Source organism: Schistocerca americana, chromosome 5 (assembly GCF_021461395.2).
Source record: "Schistocerca americana isolate TAMUIC-IGC-003095 chromosome 5, iqSchAmer2.1, whole genome shotgun sequence".
In the NCBI taxonomy this organism is placed as follows: domain Eukaryota; kingdom Metazoa; phylum Arthropoda; class Insecta; order Orthoptera; family Acrididae; genus Schistocerca; species Schistocerca americana.
In genome coordinates, this window is record NC_060123.1 from 705,953,224 (window position 1) to 705,979,733 (window position 26,510).

The 26,510-nt window shown below is 43.0% G+C and overlaps 1 protein-coding gene and 1 pseudogene across 1 annotated transcript in view; one reads left to right on the forward strand and one right to left on the reverse strand.

The window, feature by feature from the left end:
* The window catches only part of LOC124616647 (trehalase-like), a 412,719-nt gene that overhangs the window by 194,011 nt on the left and 192,198 nt on the right, over positions 1-26,510 (forward strand). Inside the window, exons 5-6 of the mRNA XM_047144975.1 lie at positions 7,308-7,511; positions 24,247-24,575. Of these exons, the coding sequence (XP_047000931.1) occupies positions 7,308-7,511; positions 24,247-24,575 (533 nt within the window). The remainder of the gene's footprint in view (positions 1-7,307; positions 7,512-24,246; positions 24,576-26,510) is intronic.
* Positions 8,835-8,952, reverse strand: LOC124616913 (annotated as a pseudogene).

Genomic DNA, 26,510 nt, shown 5'->3' on the forward strand with positions numbered 1-26,510 from the left:
TTTCACAGTTGCGTTTTTTATAATCTCCTGTTTCATATAAGCTCAATAACATCTGCTTTAAACCACTTCCTCTTCTTTTTGGATTGTGCTTTTCCAACTATCTTTTCTGCTGCTTTGTATATACCAGATTTAATTTGATCCCTGTCTTCAGTTACTCCACCACGTCGAAAATTTTTAGCTACGTTATCTGTTTGGTGAACATAGTGCTTTGCCAGTCCCTCGGTTTTCAGTTTTTCTAGTTCTCATTTAAGTTTTATTGTCTTCTTCTTCAGACATTTGAATCTGAGTGAGCTTTTCATCAGGACCAGGTTACGGTCACTGCCTATGTCTGCAGATGGATAGATCCTGCAATCTTTTGCCTGGTTCCTAAGACGTACCTTCACTAGAATGTAATCGATCTACTGTCTCCTCAGTCTTTAGGGGCCTCCCATGAGTATCTCCTTCGTTTGTGATTTAGGAAAGGTGTGTTTGCAACAACTAACTGGTGCCTCGAGTGAACTCAGTTAGTCGATCTCCTCTTTCATTTCTTCTTCCAAGTCGATATTTGCCAGCAATTCTTTCGTCTGGTTCCTCAACCGCAATGGCCTATATCGGTGTGAAACTTGGACAAAGGGAAGAGAAGAGAGAAGACAGCTAGAGGCCCTGGAGATATGGTGCTATAGAAGGATGATCAAGATCTGGTTGGTGCTTAGAAGAGTACAGGAGGCACATCCAAACAAGAAGAAACAAACTTGTAGGGAACATCCTAAGAGACAATAACATCATTGGAACAATAGCAGAAGGAGCTGTTGAGGAAAGGAATCGGCAGGGGCAACCAAAGGATACCATACATGCAACAGATCATGAAAGATGTTGGATGCAACATGTATGTGGAAATGATGATGAAGGCAGACAGAAGAGAGGAATGACGCTCTGCTGCAAATCAACCTCAGGTTTGAACACTAAAGGAAGTAAAAGAAGGAGAAGAAGACAATATCATATATGCAGATTTTTAACTTTGAAGTAACCTGTTGCCTCAAACAAAATCCAGACCCCTGATAACCACTGAAAGTCAGATGGTACAACACAATTCTTATATGATTTTCCACCAAATAGAAAAGCTCTGTATATCCTACATCCTGGTTCTAATAGAGCACAATGAAAACCTGAAGTAAGGAGAAGGGCAGCCATATATTTTACAGACTCAAGACTTATTAAGAAGTTCATTTACGCTCACTGGATGGTCATTTTTCTCTGAGTAGAAATTTGTTCAAAAATCATGTTGAAAAAGAGTCTAGCACCTCATCATTCTTGGACACAACTAAAAATAGTTAGTTATGTTTCCTGTCACTTGTTTCTGTAAAACCTCAACTTTCGATTTTTATGTTCTCTTTCAACAGCTGCTTTTTTTGGAATTGATATCCCGTGTTGTTGTGGTCTTCAGTCCTGAGACTGGTTTGATGCAGCTCTCCATGCTACTCAATCCTGTGCAAGCTTCTTCATCTCCCAGTACCTACTGCAACCTACATTCTTCTGAATCTGTTTAGTGTATTCATCTCTTGGTCTCCCTCTACGAGTTTTACCCTCCACGCTGCCCTCAAATGCTAAATTTGTGATCCCTTGATGCCTCAGAACATGTCCTTCTTCTTGTCAAGTTGTGCCACAAACTTCTCTTCTCCCCAGTCCTATTCAATACCTCCTCATTAGTTATATGATCTACCCACCTAATCTTCAGCATTCTTCTGTAGCACCACATTTCGAAAGCTTCTATTCTCTTCTTGTCTAAGCTATTTATTGTCCACGTTTCACTTCCATACATGGCTACACTCCATACAAATACTTTCAGAAACGACTTCCTGACATTTAAATCTATACTCGATGTTAACAAATTTTTCTTCTTCATAAACGATTTCCTTGCCATTGCCAGTCTACATTTTATAACATCTCTACTTCGACCATCATCAGTTATTTTGCTCCTCAAATAGCGAAAGTCCTTTACTACTTTAAGTGTCTCATTTCCTAATCTAATTCCCTCAGCATCACCCGACTTAATTCGACTACATTCCATTATCCTCGTTTTGCTTTTGTTGATATTCATCTAATACCCTCCTTTCATGACACTGTCCATTCCGATCAATTGCTCTTCCAAGTCCTTTGCTGTCTCTGACAGAATTACAATGTCATCGGCGAACCTCAAAGTTTTTATTTCTTCTCCATGGATTTTAATACCTACTCCGAATTTTTCTTTTGTTTCCTTCGCTGCTTGCTCAATATACAGATTGAATAACATCGGGGATAGGCTACAACTCTGTCTCACTCCCTTCCCAGCCACTGCTTCCCTTTCGTGCCCCTCGACTCTTATAACTGCCATCTGGTATCTGTACAAATTGTAAATAGCCTTTCGCTCCCTGTATTGATACCCCATGTGGTTTAATTAATTAAACAACACAAACACTCTTCCCAAAAACGCTATCTTCCATTAAAAAAATTGTATTCCTCATTTGATGATTATTATTGGCACAGTCTACAATAGCTAGCTTTGTTTGTGACACTTCCTTGTTCATAGAATTAGTAAATAACAATTCTTCAGCGTCCCAGTCAAGCCCAGCTCTGACTTTTGTAATACAGTCAATGCCCAATATTAAATTCTACATCTACATCTACATCGATATTCCATAAGCCACCGTACAGTGCGTGGCGGAGGGTACCCTGAACCACCACTTGCCACTTCCCTTCCTGTTCCACTCGCAAATAAAGCAAAGGAAAAACGACTATCTATATGCTTCCATATGAGCCCTATATTCTCATATCTCATCTTTGTGGTCCTCACGCGCAATATACTGGCGACAGTAGAATCTTTTGCTAGTCAGCTTCAAATGCCGGGTCTCTAAATTTTCTCAATAGTGTTTTTGTAAAAGAACGTCGCCTTCTCTCCAGGGATTCCCATTCGAGTTCCCCAAGCATCCCTGTAACACTCGAGTGTTATTCAAACCTACCAGTAACAAATCTGGCAGCCCACATGTGAATTACTTCGATGTCTTCCTTTAGTCTGACCTGGCGTGAATCCCAAACACTCGAGCAGCACTCAATAATGGGCCACACTAGCGTCCTATATGCGGATTCCTTTATGGGTGATGGACTCTTTCCTAAAATTCTCTTGAACACCTACTTGAAAATTTTATATGGCTGACCTTAAAACGATAACAAAACCTACATATTCACAATTTTGTTATACCTCGCAGTCGCATTTCTTACTTTTATTTCTACAATTGGCCTTTCACAAAATTATTTTCCCTTTCTAATGTTCTTCCCTGAAATTAAATTTCATATGCCGACCAAGTAATTACGTTCCTAAAGTTGGATTTGAACATAAGAATAGGGACTGTATAGTTCGTCATGTTCTTTCCCCACATCAACTTCATATAAAAGATTGTTTTCAATTTCTTTAAAGTCTATACTTTCAACTCTTTCTTTCCCCATAAAATTCTCTTTCTGTGCTTGTAAGATACTGAAAGCAACAGTGGGCGCCACGTCACTTTCAGTCTCCATAGTGACAGACTGATCTTTTATACACTCATTACAACAATTTTAGTACAAAAATTTATCCTGTAACATAGAATATTTATTTCAGACGTTTTAATTTTGTATTACACTCAGAAAAATTAAATAAAAATATATTAACAGCCGGTTTTGGTTGTTACAGGACGAAACACATCATGGTTACTTATACAAATTACAGTAGGTGATCAAAAGTATCCGGACACCCCCAAAAACATACGTTTTTCGTATTAGGTGCATTGTGCTGCCACTTCCTGCCAGGTACTCCACGTCAGCGACCTCCGTAGTCATTAGACGTCGAGAGAGAGAGCAGAATGGGCTGCTCTGCGGAACTCGTAGACTTCGAATGTAGTCAGGTGATTGGATGTCACTTGTGTCATACGTCTGTATGCGAGATTTCCACACACATAAACATCTCTAGGTCCACTGTTTCCAATGTGATAGAGAAGTGGAAACGTGAAGGGACACATACAGCACAAAAGCATACAGGCTGATCTCGTCTGTTGACTGACAGAGACCGACGACAGTCGAAGAAGGTGCTAATGCCTAATAGGCAGACATCTATCCACATCATCCCACAGGAATTCGAAACTGCTTCAGGATCCACTGCAAGTACTATAACAGTTAGGCGGGAGGTGAGGAAACTTGGATTTCATGTTCGAGCGGCTGCTCATAAGACACACATCACGCCGGTAAATGCCAAACGATGCCCCGCTTGGTGTAAGGAGCGTAAACATTGGACGATTGAACAGTGGAAAAACGTTGTGTGGAGTGACGAATCACGGTGATCCGATGGCAGCGTGTGGGTATGGCGAATGCCCAATCAACGTCATCTGCCAGCGTGTGTAGTGCCAACAGTAAAATTCGGAGGCGGTGGTGTCATGGTGTGATCGAGTTTTTCGTGGATGGGGCTTGCACCCCTTGTTGTTTTGCGTGGCTCTATCACAGCATTGGCCTACACTTATGTTTTAAGCACTTTCTTGCTTCCCGCTGTTGATCAGCAATTCGGGAATGGCGACTGCATCTTTCAACACAATCGAGCACGGGTTCATAATGCATGGCCTATGGGGGAGTGGTTACACGACAGTAACATGTCGTGGCCTGCACAGAGCCCTGATCTGAATCCTACAGAACACCTCGGGGATGTTTTGGAACGCCGACTTCGTGCCAGGCCTCAGCGACCGACATCGATACCTCTCCTCAGTGCAGCATTCTGTGAAGAATGGGCTGCCATTCCCCAAGAAACCTTCCAGGACCTGATTGAACGTATGCCTGCGAGAGTGCAAGTTGTCATCAAGGCTAAGGGTGGGCCAACACCATGTTGAATTCCAGCATTACCGATGGACGCCGCCACGCACTTGTAAGTCATTTTCAGCCAGGCATCAGGATACTTTTGATCACATAGTGTATATTTCAAAAGTAGCGATACTTTAACGATACTTCTGAATTTTATGTATGAAAATTATAAACTGAAGAGACCAGTATACAATGGAATAAATCCATGTACCATAAAAACCACAATGGGGCAGACTAGGACAGATCTTTGGTGAACGTGCAAGTCTCGACAGAACGGCCTCTGGCAGAGCGCAGGTGGCCAACACAGCAGGGTAGTGGGCCCAGATTTGGTGTAGCACAATGCCTCGGTTCCCGAAGGGAAAAACAGTCGTGGATCAATCTGGTGTGACAAGTGATTAGTTTGTAGTGTGCGTTGTACAGCTATTTTTGTGCCAAGGCAGTATACCAACACACAATAAATATTTCGAACAGTACATCTAGCCTAGAACCACTGAGTCAAGTCTTATAGAAATATATGAAACGTTATGCAGTTCTGCTAGCTATGCGATGACATGGAGTTACTCTTCGAATAATGCTAATGAGAGGTACACGTACGCGAGTACGTAGCGTAAGGAGGGCTATGCGTGAAGCGTTTAGTGAATTCGAAAGTAAAATTCTATGTACCGACTTGACAGAAAATCCTATGAAGTTGTGGTCTTACGTTAAATCAGTAAGTGGCTCGGAACAGCATATCCAGACACTCCGGGATGATGATGGCATTGAAACAGAGGATGACACGCGTAAAGCTGAAATACTAAACGCCTTTTTCCAAAGCTGTTTCACAGAGGAAGACCGCGCTGCAGTTCCTTCTCTAAATCCTCGCACAAATGAAAAAAATGGGTGACATCGAAATAAGCGTCCAAGGAATAGAAAAGCAACTGGAATCACTCAACAGAGGAAAGTCCACTGGACCTGACAAGATACCATTTCGATTCTACACAGAGTACGCGAAAGAACTTGGCCCCCTTGTAACAGCCGTGTACCGCAAGTCTCTAGAGGAACGGAAGGTTCAAAATGATTGGAAAAGAGCAAAGGTAGTCCCAGTCTTCAAGAAGGGTCGTCGAGCAGATGCGCAAAACTATAGACCTATATCTCTGACGTCTATCTGTTGTAGAATTTTAGAACATCTTTTTTGCTCGCGTATCATGTCGTTTTTGGAAACCCAGAATCTACTCTGTACGAATCAACATGGATTCCGGAAACAGCGATCGTGTGAGACCCAACTCGCTTTATTTGTTCACGAGACCCAGCAAAATATTAGATACAGGCTCCCAGGTAGATGCTATTTTCCTTGACTTCCGGAAGGCGTTCGATACAGATCCGCACTGTCGCCTGATAAACAAAGTAAGAGCCTACGGAATATCAGACAAGCTGTGTGGCTGGATTGAAGAGTTTTTAGCAAACAGGACCCAGCATGTTCTTCTCAATGGAAAGACATCTACAGACACTAAAGTAACCTCTGGCATACCACAGGGGAGTGTTATGGGACCACTGCTTTTCACAATATATATAAATGACCTAGTAGATAGTGTCGGAAGTTCCATGCGGCTTTTCGCGTATGATGCTGTAGTATACAGAGAAGTTGCAGCATTATAAAATTGTAGCGAAATGCAGGAAGATCTGCAGCGGATAGGCACTTGGTGCAGGGAGTGGCAGCTGACCCTTAACATAGACAAATCTAATGTATTGCGAATACATAGAAAGAAGGATCCTTTATTGTATGATTATATGATAGCGGAACAAACACTGGTAGCAGTTACTTCTGCAAAATATCTGGGAGTATGCGTACGGAACGATTTGAAGTGGAATGATCATATAAAATTAATTGTTGGTAAGGAGGGTACCAGGTTGAGATTCATTGGGAGAGTGCTTAGAAAATGTAGTCCATCAACAAAGGAGGTGGCTTACAAAACACTCGTTCGACCTATACTTGAGTATTGCTCATCAGTGTGGGATCCGTACCAGATCGGGCTGACGGAGAAGATAGAGAAGATCCAAAGAAGAGCGGCGCGATTCGTCACAGGGTTATTTGGTAACCGTGATAGCGTTACGGAGATGTTTAGCAAACTCAAGTGGCAGACTCTGCAAGAGAGGCGCTCTGCATCTCGGTGTAGCTTGCTTGCCAGGTTTCGAGAGGGTGCGTTTCTGGATGAGGTATCGAATATATTGCTTCCCCCTACTTATACCTCCCGAGGAGATCACGAATGTAAAATTAGAGAGATTAGAGCGCGCACGGAGGCTTTCAGACAGTCGTTCTTCCCGCGAACCATACGCGAGTGGAACAGAAAAGGGAGGTAATGACAGTGGCACGTAAAGTGCCCTCCGCAACACACCGTTGGGTGGCTTGCGGAGTATGACTGTAGATGTAGAACTCGGCAAGTGTGCTCGGGCGCTCAGCACCCGCCTGCCCTGACGGCGCTCGCCTGTGTCCGCAGCTGCTGAGCCGCATCAAGGACGCGAGGCTGCGCGACTGGGCGGCCTACCTGAACGCGGAGTGGCCGCAGCTGGCGCGCCGCGTGCCCGACGACGTGCGCCTCCAGCCGGACCGCTACTCGCTCATCTACGTGCCCAACGGCTTCGTGGTGCCGGGCGGCCGCTTCCAGGAGTACTACTACTGGGACACCTACTGGATAGTGCAGGTCAGTCGCCCGCCGTGTCTGCGGCATCCAGCTCAGTAGCTACTTTGTCTGCGAGACCTCCCGATCTTCGAGTCACTTTCTGGACGGTCCACACGAGCATTCCACCTTCAAAACTTGAAACCTATTTTCATCGAGAAAATGTATAATATTATTTGTAACCCTACTCGTACCTTCTTTTAATTTTTATATTTTTCCAGACAATTTCCTGAACACGCCAGAATGTCCTAATGGACTCTGACCAGCCATCTTCTGACGAAAGGCACATGCTGCAAGCATTGGGTCTCTACAGAGACATTCCCCTCCATAGTCTGTTGTTGCAAATCCGCTCTACATAGCATGCAGGTAACTGACTAACTCACATCAAAGTCAGTATCAGTACTGGACCAACCACTCTGTTTAGGTGCGTACTTCTGCTGGAATACCTACTGCACAGTCTAAGTGACAGCTGTCCCTAAACACCATATCTATAGCTGTATACGAGGACGTGCTGAAAAGTAATGCCTCCACATTTTTTACGTAAAAAGTCTTCAATCTTTTTATACAAAACAACGTTATTAACAGTCTACATCTTTATTCATCATGCCCACATACCATAGCCGTTCAATAAGAATGCAACAATTTTTTTTTCTGACAGCCAGATGGTTTTATTCAGTATTCCAATACACCATACTATTTCCCACTCGTTCGGCTACAAAACACTATTTTTCCAACATAATCCCCATTCAATGCGACAGTCTTACGCCACCTTACAGGGAGCGCCTGTACGCCCACATGGTACCACTCTGCTGGTCGATGTCGGAGCCAACGTACTGCTGCGTCAGTAACTTCCCCATCACCCACGTTCTGCTTCCCATGGAGTGCACCCTTCATTGGGCCAGACGGATGGAAGTCGGAAGTTTGGACATGCTGTCTCTAGAAAAAGAGACCCATCAAGTTTTGTCAGCTTCTCTCTCCTCGGGTGCACAGACTTCTGCGATGGCTTCATTAGAAGTTCATTTGCATTTTTGTGGCGAGGAACACGCTGGAGACATTTCTTCAATCTGCTGAGGGTGGCACAGTGTGAGATCGAACAGGTTTGCGCTACCTTGTGGCAATGATGAGAGAAAAGGAACTCTCTCCGTCCGAATAGGCCTTGGAAGGCTAAACGGTACCGACCGGCCGCCGTGTCATCCTCAGACCACAGGCGTCAGTGGATGAGGATATGGAGGGGCACGTGGTCAGCACACCGCTCTCCCGGCCGTTGTCAGTTTTCGTGACCGGAGCCGCTACTTCTCAGTCAAGTAGCTCCTCAGTTTGCCTCACAAGGGCTGAGTGCACCCCGCTTGCCAACAGCGCTGGACAAACCGGATGGTCACCCATCCAAGTGCTAGCCCAGCCCGACAGCGCTTAACTTCGGTGATCTGACGGGAACCGGTGTTACCACTGCGGCAAGGCCGTTGGCAATGATGAGAGACGCCTTGCCCAATGACTCACCGTGTCTTTCTTCACCGCCAGGCCTCCGCAGCGCCTAAAATTATCTGCAATGCTCTGGTTTTCTGTCAAAATAAAATCAGCGACAGCTCTCTGCTCGGAATGCCCCTCCGTTACAGACGCCGTTTCGAAGGCTTCGTACAGAGCCGCCACATATCGGAACTTCACGAAACTACAGGTGCTGAAGCGGGAACATTCCACGATGTCCCACAACAAATTCCGCACTTTTTAAACAGACAATGACCGAGAAAAAAAAAATGTTTCATTACTTAGTGAGCGCACCTGCTATTTGCAGCCCACTGCCGTTAATAGGGCTCTGAAGTGTGTTGTGTAACATGGTAGTGTGTAACGTAACTACGTCGGTGTTCGAGAAACAGTGTCCTATAATTGACTGTAACCATAGTCCACGCAAGTAGCATCCTTTCCTGCAACTGACATGCCAGACCATACACGAGCTCTAGTACATCTGTAACAATCCGACGTCTCGTGTTCACTGTCCTCGATCGTCCTCAATCCTGTCGCGACTGTCATCTGTTTCCAGAACTTAAAGAACAACTTAGAGGACTTCACTTTGATAGCGATGAAGCAGAGGTGAGGCTGCGGCTTCATCAACAAACTCAAACATTCTACAACGACGGTATCAACAAACTGGTCTCCTGTTGGGAGAAATAAATATGTAGACATGAAGAACAAAGATGCAGATTGTTAATAACGTTTGTTTTATTTATAAAACTTCAAGAGTCTTCAACATAAAAAATTCCGAGGCATTACTTTTCAGCTTGCACTCGTATGTACTGCGCAAATTGCTGTGAAGAACACAGCAGAGGGTACGAAACTTTACGGTCCTTCCCATTCCAAGTGCACACAGTATGCAGCACAATGACGGCTGACATGCGTCTGCACGCGCTGTAACCATTGAGACCACACCTTCACTCTGCCCTTGCAGCAGTGATACGAGGTGGGCTGGTGGGTTTTCTCTAGATTCAGCACTTAACACTCCCGTTCCTTGGCACTTTGTAAGTAGGCGTGCGCGGGCTCATTGCCGCCTATCTTCCAGACTGCGACACTTTCATTTCTCAACATCTCCGTGACAATGTCCAGTGGGACGAACCAATCTCTGACCGCTGGTTCCACTCTTCTTCTCGTATACATTCAGTATGCCCTACTACTGTTATCTGGCACGTGCCCTACACACTTGAGCAGTATTGCAACATTGGATGCACAGTGGCGTGGCGTGAGTCGCTCGTGAACTGTCGGTGTCTTGCCAGCACCCTGGCCGCAGCGGCCCCCCCGGCGCCAGGCGCGCGTCGCCTCTCTGTAGCCCTGCAGCCGCGGCTGGCACCGCTGGCCGTCTACAGCGGCTGACGTACGCCACTGGGACCGGGCCACTTCTTCACGCGGCTGCTCCCTCTCCTCTGTGGCCCGATCCCAGCACCCACAATGGAGCTTACGTCATCATTCCATTTCGTGCGTGTGCAAACTGTTACATAGAGTTGACTGACTGCAGTTGTAACTGAACGATGTCGTGGTCATATGTCACAGTTTAACATTTACATTTCTGAACTTTTATAGAACTTTCCCGTATTTGCACCATTCTCATATCTTTTTAAGATGACACAGAACTGTTATACATCTTTTTGAGATAGTACTTCGTTATAGACAACCAAATCATCTGCAAAATGTTGCTGTTATTATTCCCTGACAGGTCATTCGCGTACAAGTTAAACAACAACCGTTCTAAGGCACTTACTTGGGACACACCTGAAATTACTTTTATTTCGATCGATGACTCTGCATCCAAGTTATTTGCTGCATCCTGCCCACAAAAAAAGTCCTCAATCCAGTCATAAATTTCGTTTGATACCAGGGAACGTGAACAGGCAGCGACAAGCGGGCGTAGCCCCAACGCACCTAAACAGCGGACCCACTGGTGCTCAAAATAAAGCGAAAACAGGGGAAAATAAAACAGGCAAGGAGTACATTCCGGTCCTTTCTGGCGTAACCAATAGCTCGCAGGCCGCCAACGGATACATATCCCGCGCTTTACTTCTGTTAATACTGAACTGAGAAGGAAACAACAATAACCTACCACATAATTTCTGATGAAGTCTGTTAGTACAATAATCTTACAAGCTACGTTCAGTTGACAGGCTTCCTCTCTAACCACTACGCTATAGCTGACACAAATTATTTAAAACAATATCTTTTATATCATGATGCCGTAAAGGTCATCTGCATACAAATTGTAAAAATAGATGTATCTGTCTGTGTATGTATAAATGTACATATGTTCCTTATCTCGTCCTAAACCACTGGACCGATTTTAACCAGACTTTGTACTCATATCATTCACCGTCTGGAAAGAACCACTGTGGGGATAATAATCACCCACCTGTCAAAAGGTGGGGGTGGACACAAAGAACCAGTGCAGCCCATAAGGCGAGAGTAACCACAGGTCAGTCATCCAGCATTTAAGAATGAGAGCACTTAGAGACTTGCAACAAAGTTTACACATAATTTCAAACCATTAAGAAACTCTCTCTCCTGACGACTCCAGCAAAAGTATGAAAGGAAAAAATTTTGTCGGTTACTTCGTTTGCACTGTTCAGGAATCTCTCTTTACTACCAACCGTATTGAAGACGCATTTTGCAGGCAGTATTCACTTATATAACTGAATGTAGCAGAATAATTGCACATTTGTTCAGAAGATACGGCGTCATAAACACTGAATGCGAGAACACCTATTGCATCGTGCAAGACGTTTGCATTTATTACTTCGTCGCTACTTAATGTATTCGCAACGCTTTTCACAAAGGGTATCCACATGTGATGCTGAATGTACCAACAAAACTATATCACTGTGCGACACATTGTCCAGGAGAAATGATGTCAAATGCAGAGATACGAGAAAAACTGCTGGATCATGCATAACGTTACAATCTATTACTTCGTTGGTACTAACTCTATTCGCAACACATTTCACAGACAGCATCCACGTACGCAGCTAAATGTACTTAGAAAAATACATTTTACGACACACGGTTCAAGAGATATGACGTCATAAGGACTGAGATGAGTGAGAAACTGCCGCCTCATGCACGACGTTTTAATTTATTACTTCTTTACTACTAACTCTATACACAACACATTTCGCAGACGATATCCACATATACCACTGGATACACTTGCAAAATTTTATCATTGTACCGTACGTAGTTCCGGAAACACGACGTTATAAACATTACGCGGCGTGAAAATTAAACTGCAGGGCGATATTCGCTAGACATAGAGGTGAAATACGTATACAAATTTATGTGAAGTAAGTTAAATATGTGCGAAATTTATTTGACATTTGCGTATGCGAGCAAAGCCATAGGTAAAAAGCTCATCCTAAACCGCTAGAACTATTTCTATCAGATTTGGTACACATATTAACTACAATCTGGAAAGAAATACAGTATGGGTAAGAACCACCAGCCTCCTTTTGGGATGAGTGTGTAAACGTGGAGAGAGAGTGCAGGAGGAGAAGATGGACAGAGAAAGAGAAGAGGAGGAGATGAATCGATAGAGGGGAGAGGAGGAGATTGTCAGAGAAAGTAAAGAGGTGGAATGGACAGAGACAGGGGGAGTAAGAGACAGTCCGAGAGATCTGAGAGGAGGATATGAACAGACAAAGAGGGGAGGGGGGGGGCAGAGTTGGACAGAGAAAAGAAAGAGATGGATAGAGAATGTGAGAGGATGAGTTGGAAGGAGAGGGGGGAGGAGCAGATCTATAATGGAAGACTGGAATAAACAAATACCTAGGCAACATCTGGTTTCTCAGCTAGTTTAATTATAAGAAATCGTACCACGTACGACATGTGTGACAGATATCCTTAATGAGCTGGCGCTATGAAACATCGGATGATCATGACATGGAAGCTATAATATGAAGAGCACCAAAAGCCTTTAACTATTTATATGTTGTTTTGCGTCATTTTATTGGAAGAAATGGAAGCAAAGGCAACCGGTTTTTGGCATATCCTTAATGTACCGGTCCTTTAAGGCATCTTGTGTCATAACACATAAATTATGAATGAAGAGTACGATACATGCTTCTCCTACAAACCATATAGTTGAATATGACGTCCCGTAAGTTCAGATTGTGACGTCTTATATCTCACTGCCACGTTGCAAAATTCCGGTGCGTTTTATTCTGCCTTTCTCGCCTGTGGCGTTGTGACGTCACATAGGTCGACCACCTCCACGTCCGTATTCTCTCTCACTGAGACAATCCTCTCGTTGGACCTCGTGGCTGCGCTCAGAAGCCACGCACTGTCTGCGATGCATGTCAGGGGAGCACACTACGTGCCAAACCGCTCTACAGGTCTAATCGGAAATTTTTATTAGCGGACATGCTGCGCTACATTACCACTCATTCTGAGTCAGCATTGCTAACCTCGCTCTAGGCCGCAACTGTCCCAAAATCAGTAACTAACGCCCTTCCGTTATTTACTACCATCAAGAATATTCCCAGATACCGACTACTGAAGTGGAATAGCTCCACCGCTAGCAGTTCAGTACCCCGCCTCCAACTGCCTACGAGCAACTCCCGCCGACTACAGAACGGAACTACAGCTCAAAGTCACTTGGGAAAGCGTCACATCGCTCTCAAATACCCACAGAAATAATTTATTGGTTTCTGCTAAACCTCTCCATGTTAGTCTCGTTCACCAAAACACGGTCGTCCAGCTAGCTGCTGATGTGAGGGCCGTACTTACCAGGAACCCTCACCCGAAACTTATACCCACGCACGGCAACGCACTTTCTGACCGTCCCAAATTTCCGTACTGCAAGAAATAAGCCGGTTGATCAGGTGGAATCCCCCGCTCCCGAAAAGTGAAATGCACCAATAAAGCGGCAATTCCTCCCCAGAGGACACACCACGCTATACGAGGAATGGCGGCCGACTTTCCGATCTCGCGAATTGTTTGTGGACGTCTTTGACACCCAAACCACCAAAAACGCGGGTTAGTACTGCGGTTGACGCTGCAGCTAGAGCCTTGTGCGCTGTATCCCCGGGTACTGGTTACACTGCTGCAATGTGATGTATTTTGCTTAGGGCAAAGCTGTTAATCAAAAGAACTCTCTGTATCCGGTTTAACGTTCTAGTTTTATGCTTATGGAGAGTAGCCCTGTATAGAGTTTATGGTCCCAGTTGGCAACTTCATCCTCGCAGATTGGACATTAAAATACTACCTAAGTGGTTCGTCTTTTCTATCCTTTGTAACCACGTTAATTTTCATAGTCTCAATTTGGAGTCTGAGAGGTAAAATCCTCGATCTGTGTTCACTGAGCTTGGGGCAGAAGAAGTCAGCGTGGATTATTTCTTAAGCTCATTCAGTTTCAGATTTCGTGCTAACTATTACACTGATGCAATCAGCATAGGCGTGAAATCTGTAAACCTTGTAGCCTGTGTTGCAGGTTTAACAGTAATGGTTCTACATCGATTGCGCACATTATCAAACAGAGGGAGTAACCCTGTCGTATACATTGTTTAATCGGGACCGGTGAACTTAGTTGGCCATTAATTTTGATTCTAGAGGGTGTTACGACTATACGTTTGCGTATATGCTGAGTAAAATGATCGCTGAACCCCTTCAATTCGCATTATGGTTAGTATAAAGTGGTGGTTGATGCGGTCAGATGCCTTACCAAAGTCTAAAAAACATGAGACCGACTTTGCACTTACACAGCCACAATACAGATATAATATCCCTGTATTCACACAATCCATTTATCATAGGTCGCCCTGAGACTGCACTCATTTGATAAGAGCCAATTATCTACGGCAGTGCCGACTTCATTCCATTATTTATGCGTCGGATGGAGATTTTATAGTCGGAGTTCAGCAGAATTAGTGGCTGAAAACCCTTCAGCGTAGAACCACGACCTTTTTTTTTTCTCTTTGCGCGGGTTGGGATCAGGACAGTCCGTCCTTCCGTAAACTAGGATGGCACCTGCACGTCCCCCAATGATTGTTATACATTTTGGTGAACTCTTGATTGATCTGTTTCGATTGTTCAAAACCGTTCAAAAGCCAAGATCTCACAAAATACTTTTTATTCAAGAGAACCGGTTTCAACTGTCTTAGCTGTCATTTTCAGGTCTTAAACATTTTTTGAAGCTATGACAAACATGCTGAGTTTTATCCACTTGACATCTTGCGCATGAGATCAGCGTAAAATGAATGTGTCTTACTACAAAAAAATGTTTAAGACTTGAAGATAACGCCTAAGACTGTTGAAACTGGTTGTCTTGAATAAAAATATTTTGTGCGATCTTGGCTTTCGAATGGTTTTTAACATTTGGTAAACTCTATTCCTATGACGTTCCAAAAGCAAGCACAAAATTCTATTGGCAGGCAATCTAAACCAGCTGAGATCTTTGTAGATAACTCTTTGACTGTGGTCAACATTTCTTCACCTGTAGTGATGGCTACGAGGTCGGCGTTGTCATTAGGATTGACCGGGGGTGAATGAAGAGTAAAAAGGGCTCACTTACCGTCACATCAGTTGCCGGCCAGACTTAAAAATCTGTATAATACTGCACCACGTAATTTTTCTTATTGTAGCTTTTTGATCGTATTCGTGCCCCCGTTCATCGTTGAGAGTACGGAGTACCTTTTGTTTACCTCTACTGGCTTTGCTGATCATGTGGTATATTGACGAATTTTCCTGCGTAAGTTCAACTGGAGAAAGCACTCAGATCTTTTCCCCTCTAGAGATTGCCGTACAAACGCTGAGATTCTTGTCATAGTACGTTTTATTCTAGAGATGTTTGCTATGAATCCCATGGGGTCACCATAAAGTTCGCAGGGCCATAAAAAGTACACTTAAGGTGTGTTTTCGCCAACATGCTTTCATACAACCACACTGCACGATGCATTTTTTTATCTGCGCTTTTACAAACTGTAGCCACCACATGGTGCGTGTTGGGTATCTGTCTTGCATCCGAAGACGTTCTTGCCATGTATCACTGATCTGTTTCAGCACAGCCTCGTCCCACTAACGATTACTTTATTATTTTTTTTTTTTAATGTATGCTGCACACTTGTATGAAATGTTCAGTGACCTGAGAAATTTATGGACGAAATTGCACAGTCAACCACATTATGGATATAGCCTTTCGTTGCATAGACCCTGTATAGTCTGAATTACTGGATACGTACTTATATCTTCGGCGTGGCACCAAGTATCTATTAAATATAGTCCATTAGTTACAACGACAGCTTCTCGCAAAAGTTGAAATTCGGAACTTGATCTCACTGACGCAATACGCAATTAAAATCACCATCCAAAATTAAATACAAGCGAGCATCGTATTAATGGGGCAATCTCATCCCAGAACAAGTTGCTCCTCGCACGTTTCCTGCTGGATCCAGAGGCAGCATACACATTTAGAAGAAGTAGATCATACATTATCCCAGTTATTCGTCGTTCGGTTTCAAGTATAGCTAGCGCTGTACATGGTATGTCTTTCTTGAACCATATTGTTGTTCTACACTCAGAAGATTGTCTCATATCTGAACACGTCCACTATTTTCGTCGTAACTGGTTCTGGTATCATCGTTATACTAGTATCAGTGTCGGTGGCCTAAAAGTAGTCATTTAGAGATTGTAACTTCACGTCGGAAACAATCCTGTTTAAATTGAGCGTGACAATTATATACGCCTGCGGCATTGAGTGTTAATCCTAAGGACAGTCATTTTCATCAGGCTACGCAGTCTCCTTATAAGGTCAATTGGGATCCCCTGTTTAGATTGGTTCTTCGACTGAGGAGGCTAGGTTCATAATGTATGCACATCTTCATTCGGGTTTGGGACGCCTGCTTTTCCGACCTCAGTCACGCCACGTTTTCGCTTCCACCTGTTCTGAGAATTGTCTTGGTACATGAGAATTTTTGCTCTAGTTCCTAAATCTCTTCGGGTCTCTTGCTTACATGTTTGCTGTTTGGGTTTCACCGGCTGCTGCCTGAGGTTATCTTTCTCGATGTTCGTCAGTTCCCCTAATTGTGTGGCGTTCCGAGTCAAGTTGTCGCTCGAGCAATTATTCGAGGCCGGCTTCAAGAGAAAAATCGTTTCGCTTCGAGGATGCTCGTTCGGAGTAGGTTGTTGCGTAACTTCGGTATCAGCAGCGGAAGAATGGATCGGTTTCCCACCTTTCGGGGTCCATTGTGCTGAAACTGTTGCAGCTGTGACGATTTCCTAAGACTAGCGTGGTCTCGAATCTGTCCTGTCAGTGATGGCACCGTGGTCTCCTTCTTGGGTGACAAGTCGCTGGTAGCGCAGACGCTCGGCACGGACGTGGCCGCCAGAGTTGCACGCCGCGCTGGTCCTCTCCGACCGTCTTACGTAACGACGCCTCAGTAACCACAGACACTGATCTACGACGGTACGTGCTTGTGCAAGTCGGCCTTTAATCATCTCCTTCCGTTGAGCACTTGGAATTTGCGTGCATTGGACCACCGTTCGGCAACGTTACTGAGGACTCTCCCCTGCAGTTATCTGTTCCGCTGGTACTTCGAACGGTAGTTCGAAAATCCCGATTGTCCGTATTCCAAACCCCGCGTGAGTAACGGTGACTTCGCCTACGTTTCCGTCACAGTATTTCATAATTCTCCACAATGCTTCGTAATTCACCACAAGTCTCAACTACTGTGTCGCGGCGCACGATATCCGCCACACGTCCTCACTCGACAGCATCGCCGACGCGGCGGGCTGGCAGTCCGCGCACGCCCCCTGGGCCGACCCAAATCTCCACACGTCACACTGTCTTCATCTTTCTATCATAGGCCACTAAATTCAACACCTAAGTATCATACGACTAGGTGTGCACACACCGATAAGAACACTGGTGTCGGTTCCTCGACGTCCCATTGCCCCTGTTGCGGGAATCCAAGTAATGTTGCGAGGTGATGAATTTAATGGACTACGAAAAAAGGATGTAGACGGTGCGACACATGGAAATTTGGGTCGGCCCAGGGAGCGTGCACGTGGGGGTTGCGGACCACTGCGGCAGCGGCGGGGACGGAGCCTCTCCGTCGTTTCTAGGTCCCCGGTTAAAATACAATACAATACAATATCTATAACTAATACAGCTGTTGTCAAAGAATTCGCAGTCAGCCAATAAACTTCGAATCATTTCGCAGAGCTGCAGATACTGAAGCGAGGGTCTGTAAGTTTTACCAGCCTAGAAGGGTATATGAAGATAGCAACTTTGATCTCGACTCCTCTCTCATTGTGCGATTTCTTTCTTTTTTTTACGTTCTCCATCTGGATTTATTGCTACGATGAAAATCATGAAAGAGAAAAAATACGATCACACTTAGTTGGGAGATAAATCAATGACTTACAGCATTTGTACTTCAGAATATATTAAAACTAGTCCTGTCATAGAGCAGCAGCTACAATGTTGCAATGTATTTCAAAGCGCAATAAGAGATTGAGTACTTGCTTTTTCTATACGGTGGTGTGCGGCATTAAATGGTATCATGTCGCAATGAAAATATCTTTGAAACAAATCAGAGTTTCAGGTTCGTAGTTTCGCCAAAATGAAATGAACGTTAACTATCTCACTAACTTGCACCCCAAATAGAAAGACAAATACATCACACATTATATATTTCCTGGACACTAAGAGTCCTTTCCAACGTAATTGTCAATATACTTGAATTTGATTATTAGGATCATTAATAATAGTTTATTGTTGTGAAAGTGGTACATGTACCTCGCGTAATTACTCACCCGATGATCAACAGCACAAGAGCGGGAATATTAAAATGGCCATTTACTTCATATAATGTGATTCGTAATGGGACAAGCAAAGGAGAAGGGCGACAAAGATTTTAAACTTTGCGCGCACAGCGCCTCTCGACTCTCACGCGATCGCGGACAAGGATCACAGACATTGCAATTTACGAAATCTGCACACGGCATACTACAAGAAGTTTATTAAAAATTTGAATAGTTTCCTTAAATGAGGACTTTTCAAAATTTCTTTTATCCACGTCGAAAATTATTCTACAACATAGTACCGTGAATGGTGGTTTGTTTCTGTGGTAGTATCTTGTTTAACCTCTTTATATGGATGTCACCGCATTTTCTTATATCGTAACAATGAAGACAAGTCAGTTTTGAGACTCTCAGGTACCTTTTTCTATTAATTACATGTTTTTGTATTAGACGCATGGCACGAGTTGAATATTCAGCTGTCGAAATAATTGCTTGGTTTGTGTTAGCTCTGAACTGCTGATAATTTTTTCATTATTCTAACAAAAAATGGTTCAAATGGCTCTGAGCACTATGGGACTTAACATCTATGGTCATCAGTCCCCTAGAACTTAGAACTACTTAAACCTAACTAACCTAAGGACATCACACAACACCCAGTCATCACAAGGCAGAGAAAATCCCTGACTCCGCCGGGAATCGAACCCGGGAACATTATTCTAACAGATCGTTTTTGTACAGTGAAGACGATTTTTTGATTTCACTGTCAGACAATGGAAGCCACTTACAAGGCTTCACGTTCCAGTATGTATTAAGTGAGGAATCGAGCGATGTGCTTTGGCTCCCTACGTATCATTCACATAAGGATTCCGAAGACTAGAGTAGTTACAGCGCGTGCAGAGGCATGTAAGCAGTGCTTTATTTCTAAAATTTTAGGTGACGGAATGCACATCCTCAACCAATACAAACGCTCCCCCCCCCCCCCCCCCCCCATTCACCATCATCACCTCGAGCCATAAAAGACACAAGTTTCGATTTCTGAAAACATGTAATAATACTTACAATTGTAAACTGTTTTTTTACAAAATATTGTTCTGAAATTCAGCTTTTTAAAATAACATCATGTGCTACCGTCTGCCCACTTCGGAGTGCCAGTTTGTTCATTAGTTCTGCTCGACACACATCGGCACAGTTTGATAGCCTTTATGGTTCTTCTGTTTTCAACTGGTGTCAGATGCAACATTCAAACAGTTGCATTATAGCTGATAAATGATCATGCTACTGCGAGGCGTGCTTGCAGTCCATTTTCCTGCTTTGCTGACGCAAGCTGCAACCCTCTTCCGCTACGTGTTAACATGGCGGTGTGTAACATAGCTATGTCGGTGCATGAGAAACAGCGTGCTGCAATTGACTCTCCAATTTGAAGAGATCTTCCAAACACGGAGCACACTGTCCTCCAGCATGACAATGCCAGACAAAAAATGGTTCAAAAACGGCTCTGAGCACTATGGGACTTAACTTCTGAGGTCATCAGTCCCCTAGAACTTAGAACTACTTAAACCTAACTAACCTAAGGACATCACACACACCCATGCCCGAGGCAGGATTCGAACCTGTGATCGTAGCGGTCGTGCGGTTCGAGACTGTAGTGCCTAGAACCACTCGGCCACCCCAGCCGGCTAATGCCAGACCACACGAGCACCTGCGACATCTACAACAATCTGACGCCTCGGGTTCACTATCACTGATCATTGTCCATACAGTCCAGACTTGGCACCAGCCGGTTTTCATCTGTTTCGAAAACTTAAAGAGCACCTCTGAGGACTTCACTTTGATAGTGATGAAGCAGTTCAAGCAGAGGTGAAGTTTTGCCTCCTTCAACAAAGTCAAAAATTTTACAGCAAGAGTATGAACAAAGTGGTATCTCATTGAGAGAAGAGTGTTCGTCGCCAGGATGACGATGTTGAGAAAATAATATGTAGACATGGAGAATGATGTTATAGGATTTTAGTAATGTTTCTTTTTATTTAAAAAGCCTTAAGAGACTTCACATAAAAATTCGGACGCATTACTTTTCAGCAAGCCCTCATAAATCACTGAGGTTATTTGAGGTTACTTGTGTGTGTTAACAGAAGGTGACTGTACACAAGAAATTCGGAATGAAGGTCAACTATCTCGGCTGTACTTTATATTTTTGAGGTTGCTGGCAGTTGTGAACGAAAGACATCTGACATGAATATCAGTAAGATAGAAAACATTAAAAAAGTATTTGAATATTGCGTTTGCAAACTTACAGACCTTAAAATAATTATTGTGTGTGTATACCGTTCCTCATCAGGCAACCTTATGGAATTTTTGGACAGTGTTGAAAGTCTTTTCAGTGAGTTAAGACATTCTACAGAAAGCATTATTGTACTTGGAGATTTCAATGTCAACTTTAAAATCAACTGTTTAAATGTTACAAAATTGAGCAATGTCTTTTGTTCGCATAATTTAGCACCAACTATCTTTGAATACACTAGACATGGAAAGAACTCTGAAACAATAATAGACCAAATATTTCTTGACTTACATAAACTAGACAATGTTGTAGAAGTGATTGACACTGGATTCTCGGATCATAAAGCACTAAAACTTAGTATAAATAATGTACTCTGTAAAAACTTTAGGTCAAGTGAGAAACACATCCACAGGAGATGTATTAATGAGGACAGCATTAGGATTTTTAATTCCTTGTTAAAAAATACAAGTTGGGATCTAGATAAACATGATAGTACAGACATGAAGTTTGAGTCACTTCTAGCTGATTACAAACATAACTTTGAAGTTGCTTTTCCCCTTAAGAGAGTGAAAGTAAAAGGCAAAATTAACACATGGATAACACAGGGCATAAGAAAATCTGGAGAGCAACTCAGAATGTTAAGTAAATCAGCAAGGCAAAATCCCACTTTGAAACAACGTGTTAAGTGTTATAGGAAATTATACACGAAAGTAATTACTGCAGCAAAAAAGTTAAATAATGATTCATATATCAGTAGAAATAATGCCAACAAAAAAAATGAAATCAGTTTGGAAAGTGATCAATAGTAACTCAGGAAGAAGCAAAGTAAGAAAGAACAACATTGTTATTAAAACTAAGGACAAAACTATAAATGATCCATTACACATTGCCAATATATTCAACTGTCATTATACAAGTGTAGTTCAAAACCTCATACGAGCCCAAAGTAGTACAGGCATCAGTCATAACATCACATTGAATCCCAAAACTATGTTTTTGTATCCTGTAACAGTACATGAGGTAGAGAATGTTATCAGCAAACTAAAAAATAAATTATCCTGCAGCACCGATGGCATTCCAGATGAAATCATTAAACACAGCAGATATATTACTCCTCTTCTTGTAGATATAATTAATGCATCTTTCAGTACTGGCACTTTCCCTAGAAAGCTGAAACAATCAATTGTAAAACCATTATACAAAAATGGGGATTGTTATGATGTAAAAAACTACAGGCCTTTATCAATGTTATCTTGTTTTTCAAAAATTATAAAAAGACTAATGCATGGAAGACTCTCTACTTTCCTAAAAAAAAAAAGTGGAATATTGGTCAATGAACAAAATGGCTTTCGAAAGAATAGATCAACTGAAACAGCTATACACAACTTTCTAAAACTTGTCCTAAATTCCATCGATAATAATGAAGTAAATTGTGGGGTCTTTTTAGATTTATCAAAGGCCTTTGACGTTATTAATCATAAACTACTGCTCGAAAAACTTAGTTGCTATGGAGTCCGTGGTACTGCTCATGCATGGTTTAAGTCATACTTACTTGGCAGATGCCAGAAAGCAGAAATAGTTCATGATGGAATGTCATACTTTTCTGGTTATAAGGAAGTTAGTTATGGGGTGCCCCAAGGTTCGGTGTTGGGTCTCCTGTTGTTCTTGATCTTTATAAATGACTTGCCAAACTATGTAACACAAGCTGATTGTGTACTTTTTGGCGATGATACAAGTCTCTTTATTAAAGCTCAGAATGAGACTGACCTTAACACGAAAACTGAAACAACAACAGTTGAAGCAAGTAAATGGTTCAGGAACAACAGTTTATTTGTGAATGAGTAAAAAACATTATGGATGAATTACAGACATGTGTGAAATAATGTGAAGCCCAATACAACTGTGAAGCTAGGTCAACAGAATATATTACAAACTCCAAATACAAAATTCTTAGGAATTTGGTTAAATGAGCATCTAAAGTGGGACAAAGATATAGATGTGCTCAATAAAAAAAATTAAGTAAATGTTGCTATGTATTTAGAATGCTCAAAAACTGCAGCAGTGATCAAACAGTATTGTGTGCATATTATGCATTTATGCATAGTCTTTTGCGATATGGTGTCATATTTTGGGGCAATTCAAGTCGGGCACAACGCTCTTTTATTATTCAAAAACGAGCGATAAGGATCATAAAAGGAGCTGCACCTAGAGATCCATGTAGGGAATTTTTCAAGGAATATAAAATCATGACTCTTCCATCCATTTACATCTATGAAAGTATATGCTTTCTGAAGTCTCACCCCCAGTTTTCTTCTTTAAACAGTGAGTTCCATGACTATACAACAAGACAGAGTAATGACTTTCACAGAGAAGTGCAAAAGAAAGCCCAGTACAACAATAGTGCAATATACCATCCAAAAATTCTCTATAGTGCTCTTCCCTTAAAAATTAAAAGGATTCAGAAGCTGAGCAGTTTTAAAAGTGAACTCAAAAGAATGTTAATTAGTAATAGTTTTTACAGTGTTAGTGAAGACATGAATGCTTCAGAAAGATAGGGTGCCTTCACCTATCTTATAATTCACTCATATACAAACTTGTGTCGTGGGGTAGACTCTTTTAATGTACAGACAAAAATTAATTAATTTGTCAATATAGAGTGTTATACTCATTGTTTCTTGTTGCTGTCCATTATACACAGAATATATGTAACTTATTTGTGTCCTATATTGTTATAAATTTATATCATGTAAGCTATAACTGTTTTTGCCTATATATTTAATTCAGATTTGTTCACTGGTATTTTTTACATAATATGTTGTTATTCATATTTTTTCTGTATGCAACACATGACAAATCCCATATCATTCTACATGATAAAACGGGTGCTCAATAATCAAATCAAGGATATTGATATGTACCGACACACACACACACACACACACACACACACACACACACACACACACACAGAGAGAGAGAGAGAGAGAGAGAGAGAGAGAGAGAGAGAGAGAGAGAAAGACAGACACAAAGAACCTCAACTCACACCCCTGCTGATCGCATCAAGTTGGTCACCCATTGTAACGTTTACCGGTGCCGGATCAGTGGCAATCGCAGTTACATTGCGATTTAACTCATGTATATTGTTTTAAATATCCAGTCACGACTTATTCGGGTGAGCTAGCAGTGAGTGAGTTGTCTGGTGGTGTGTGGCAGGGCCTGCTGGCGACGGACATGCCAGAGACGGTGCGTGGCGTGGTGGGCAACCTGGTGTACCTGGTGCAGCAGCTGGGCCACGTGCCCAACGGCGGCCGCGTCTACTACAAGGAGCGCGCGCAGCCGCCGCTGCTGGCGCCCATGGTGGAGGCGCTGGTGAGCTACTGCGAGCACGCCGGCTGCGAGCAGCGCACCTTCCTCGCCGGCAGCATCGCCGCACTCGACGCCGAGTTCCAGTTCTGGATGCACAACCGCACCGTGTCCGTGGGTGGGCACCAGCTCGCGCGCTACTTCTCGCCGTCCAGGGGACCGCGGCCAGAGTCCTACAGGTGACACACTCTTTTCACTGCGGAGAATGGCACCGGCAGCAGATGTTACCTACAGCTTGTACTGAAGCACAACTGCAATTACGAGAGTTGAATGGTGTGAAAGCGTGCAGGGCTCTAGTCTGTCCCTCATTTTAGTTGATATATACATTGAACAAAAATTAAGGAAATCAGTGAGAAATTTGGAAAGGGAATTACAGATCCGAGAGAAGAAATAAAAAGTTAAATGCAGGAGAAGCACCAAAATGATGCGACAAGTGGAGTGGCATGTGGTGTAGCACAAGGCACGCATCTGGCTTGCAACTTCAGACGGAAAACATACACTGCCTACTGGATAGATCCGACGTCACCCAGTCGTACACTTTGCCATGCCACTACCAGATGTAGTGATGTGCTCCACATTTGCCACACACTGTGCTTGTGCCATTGGCAGCTTATGAAAGTTTCTACATTGGTTGTTCATTTGTCTCTGCACCCAGGAAAATGTGAATGATGAAGAGTTCAGTATTCATTTTTATCTCATTTTTATTTGTTGCTTTCTTTTCTGTCTGTCTGTCCGTCTGTCCAGTGCAAATTTTCAGTTGATTTTAAAATAACTACCCAGTGAGTTAGAGACTCAAAATGCAAACATACCTCAGGACTGGATGACAATTAAATATGAATGTGCTTTCTTGCCAGTCTGTCCAGTGTGGGTCGGGAGTAAGGAAGGTTGATTACATATGACATCTAGGCTGCATTTCACGACCGATATGTGCGGTTGTATCAGAATGTGTTTCAGGGAGTGTATGTGTGGGCAGACACAACTCAGCAGGGAGAAGCATATAGAGAGATAGCTGCGGGCAGAGGAGATGGACAGACAGAGAGGGGAGAGGAATAAATGAACAGAGAGTGGAGAATGAGGAGATAGTCAGACAGAGGGTCGAAGAGGAGATCAACAGAGAAAGGTTGGAGGAAGGGATGGACAGAGACAGTGGGGGAGAGATATAGAAAGAGGAGGGGGAGGATATATACGGATGGAGGGAGGAGAGGAGATATACAGATGGAGAAGAGAGGAGGCAGTGGACAAAGAGGATGGAGATAGACAGAGACTGGAGGAGTAGAAGAAGAAGTAGTATACAAGGATGAAGCCACAGGCACTATAAAACTAATATTGCAGTAACAATATTGTAATAAATCATACAAAATTAATTTTGCTTACTTCTTTCTAAAAACAATTAAACAGATTTATACATCATTGATAGGTAGGTCTAGTGGTAGCAGTAGTAGTAGTAGTAGTAGTAGTGTCACCATGCTAGTAGTACTTGTTGTGCATTCTGGCCCTAGAGGCGCCAATCTGTTCTGACCGACTGCCAAGTCACCCTCTGTGAATAGCACCATTGGATGTAGTATGAGGGCAGTATGGAGGTGGGGGGGGGGGGGGGGGGCAACATGTGGCCAGTACACCAATCTCACAGCCATTATCCGGATTTTTCACCTCGGAACACTTACTAATCAGTCGAATGGCTCAGCTGGCCTCTCGAAGCCGAGTGCACCCCAGACCAGTCCTCCCAAGAGGGCAAGATCCCTGGAATTATCAGGAACGGAAGCTGGCTCCCCCACATTGCAGTCAGCTATGCCGACCACTCAGCTATAGGGGCACACAGTAGATGGGTTCAACACTATTCTGTTTCAGGTGAAAAGACACTGAAATAAAAGAGAAAATTAACGTCTCTTATAATGTTATCAATATGTCTAAGTCCATTCAAAAATATCATACAAACACGACTGAAAAGCAGAAAAAACTTATTTAAGTAACGAATTTCATACATTACCTTTTAAATTGGACTAAAATTGTAAGATAAGCTTTCCTAAGCCAACACAGATTCCTAACCCCATACAATGGTCCTGAAAATTTGTGATTGTGAATTTTTAATAGCTATGAAAATACTTGTAAGATTT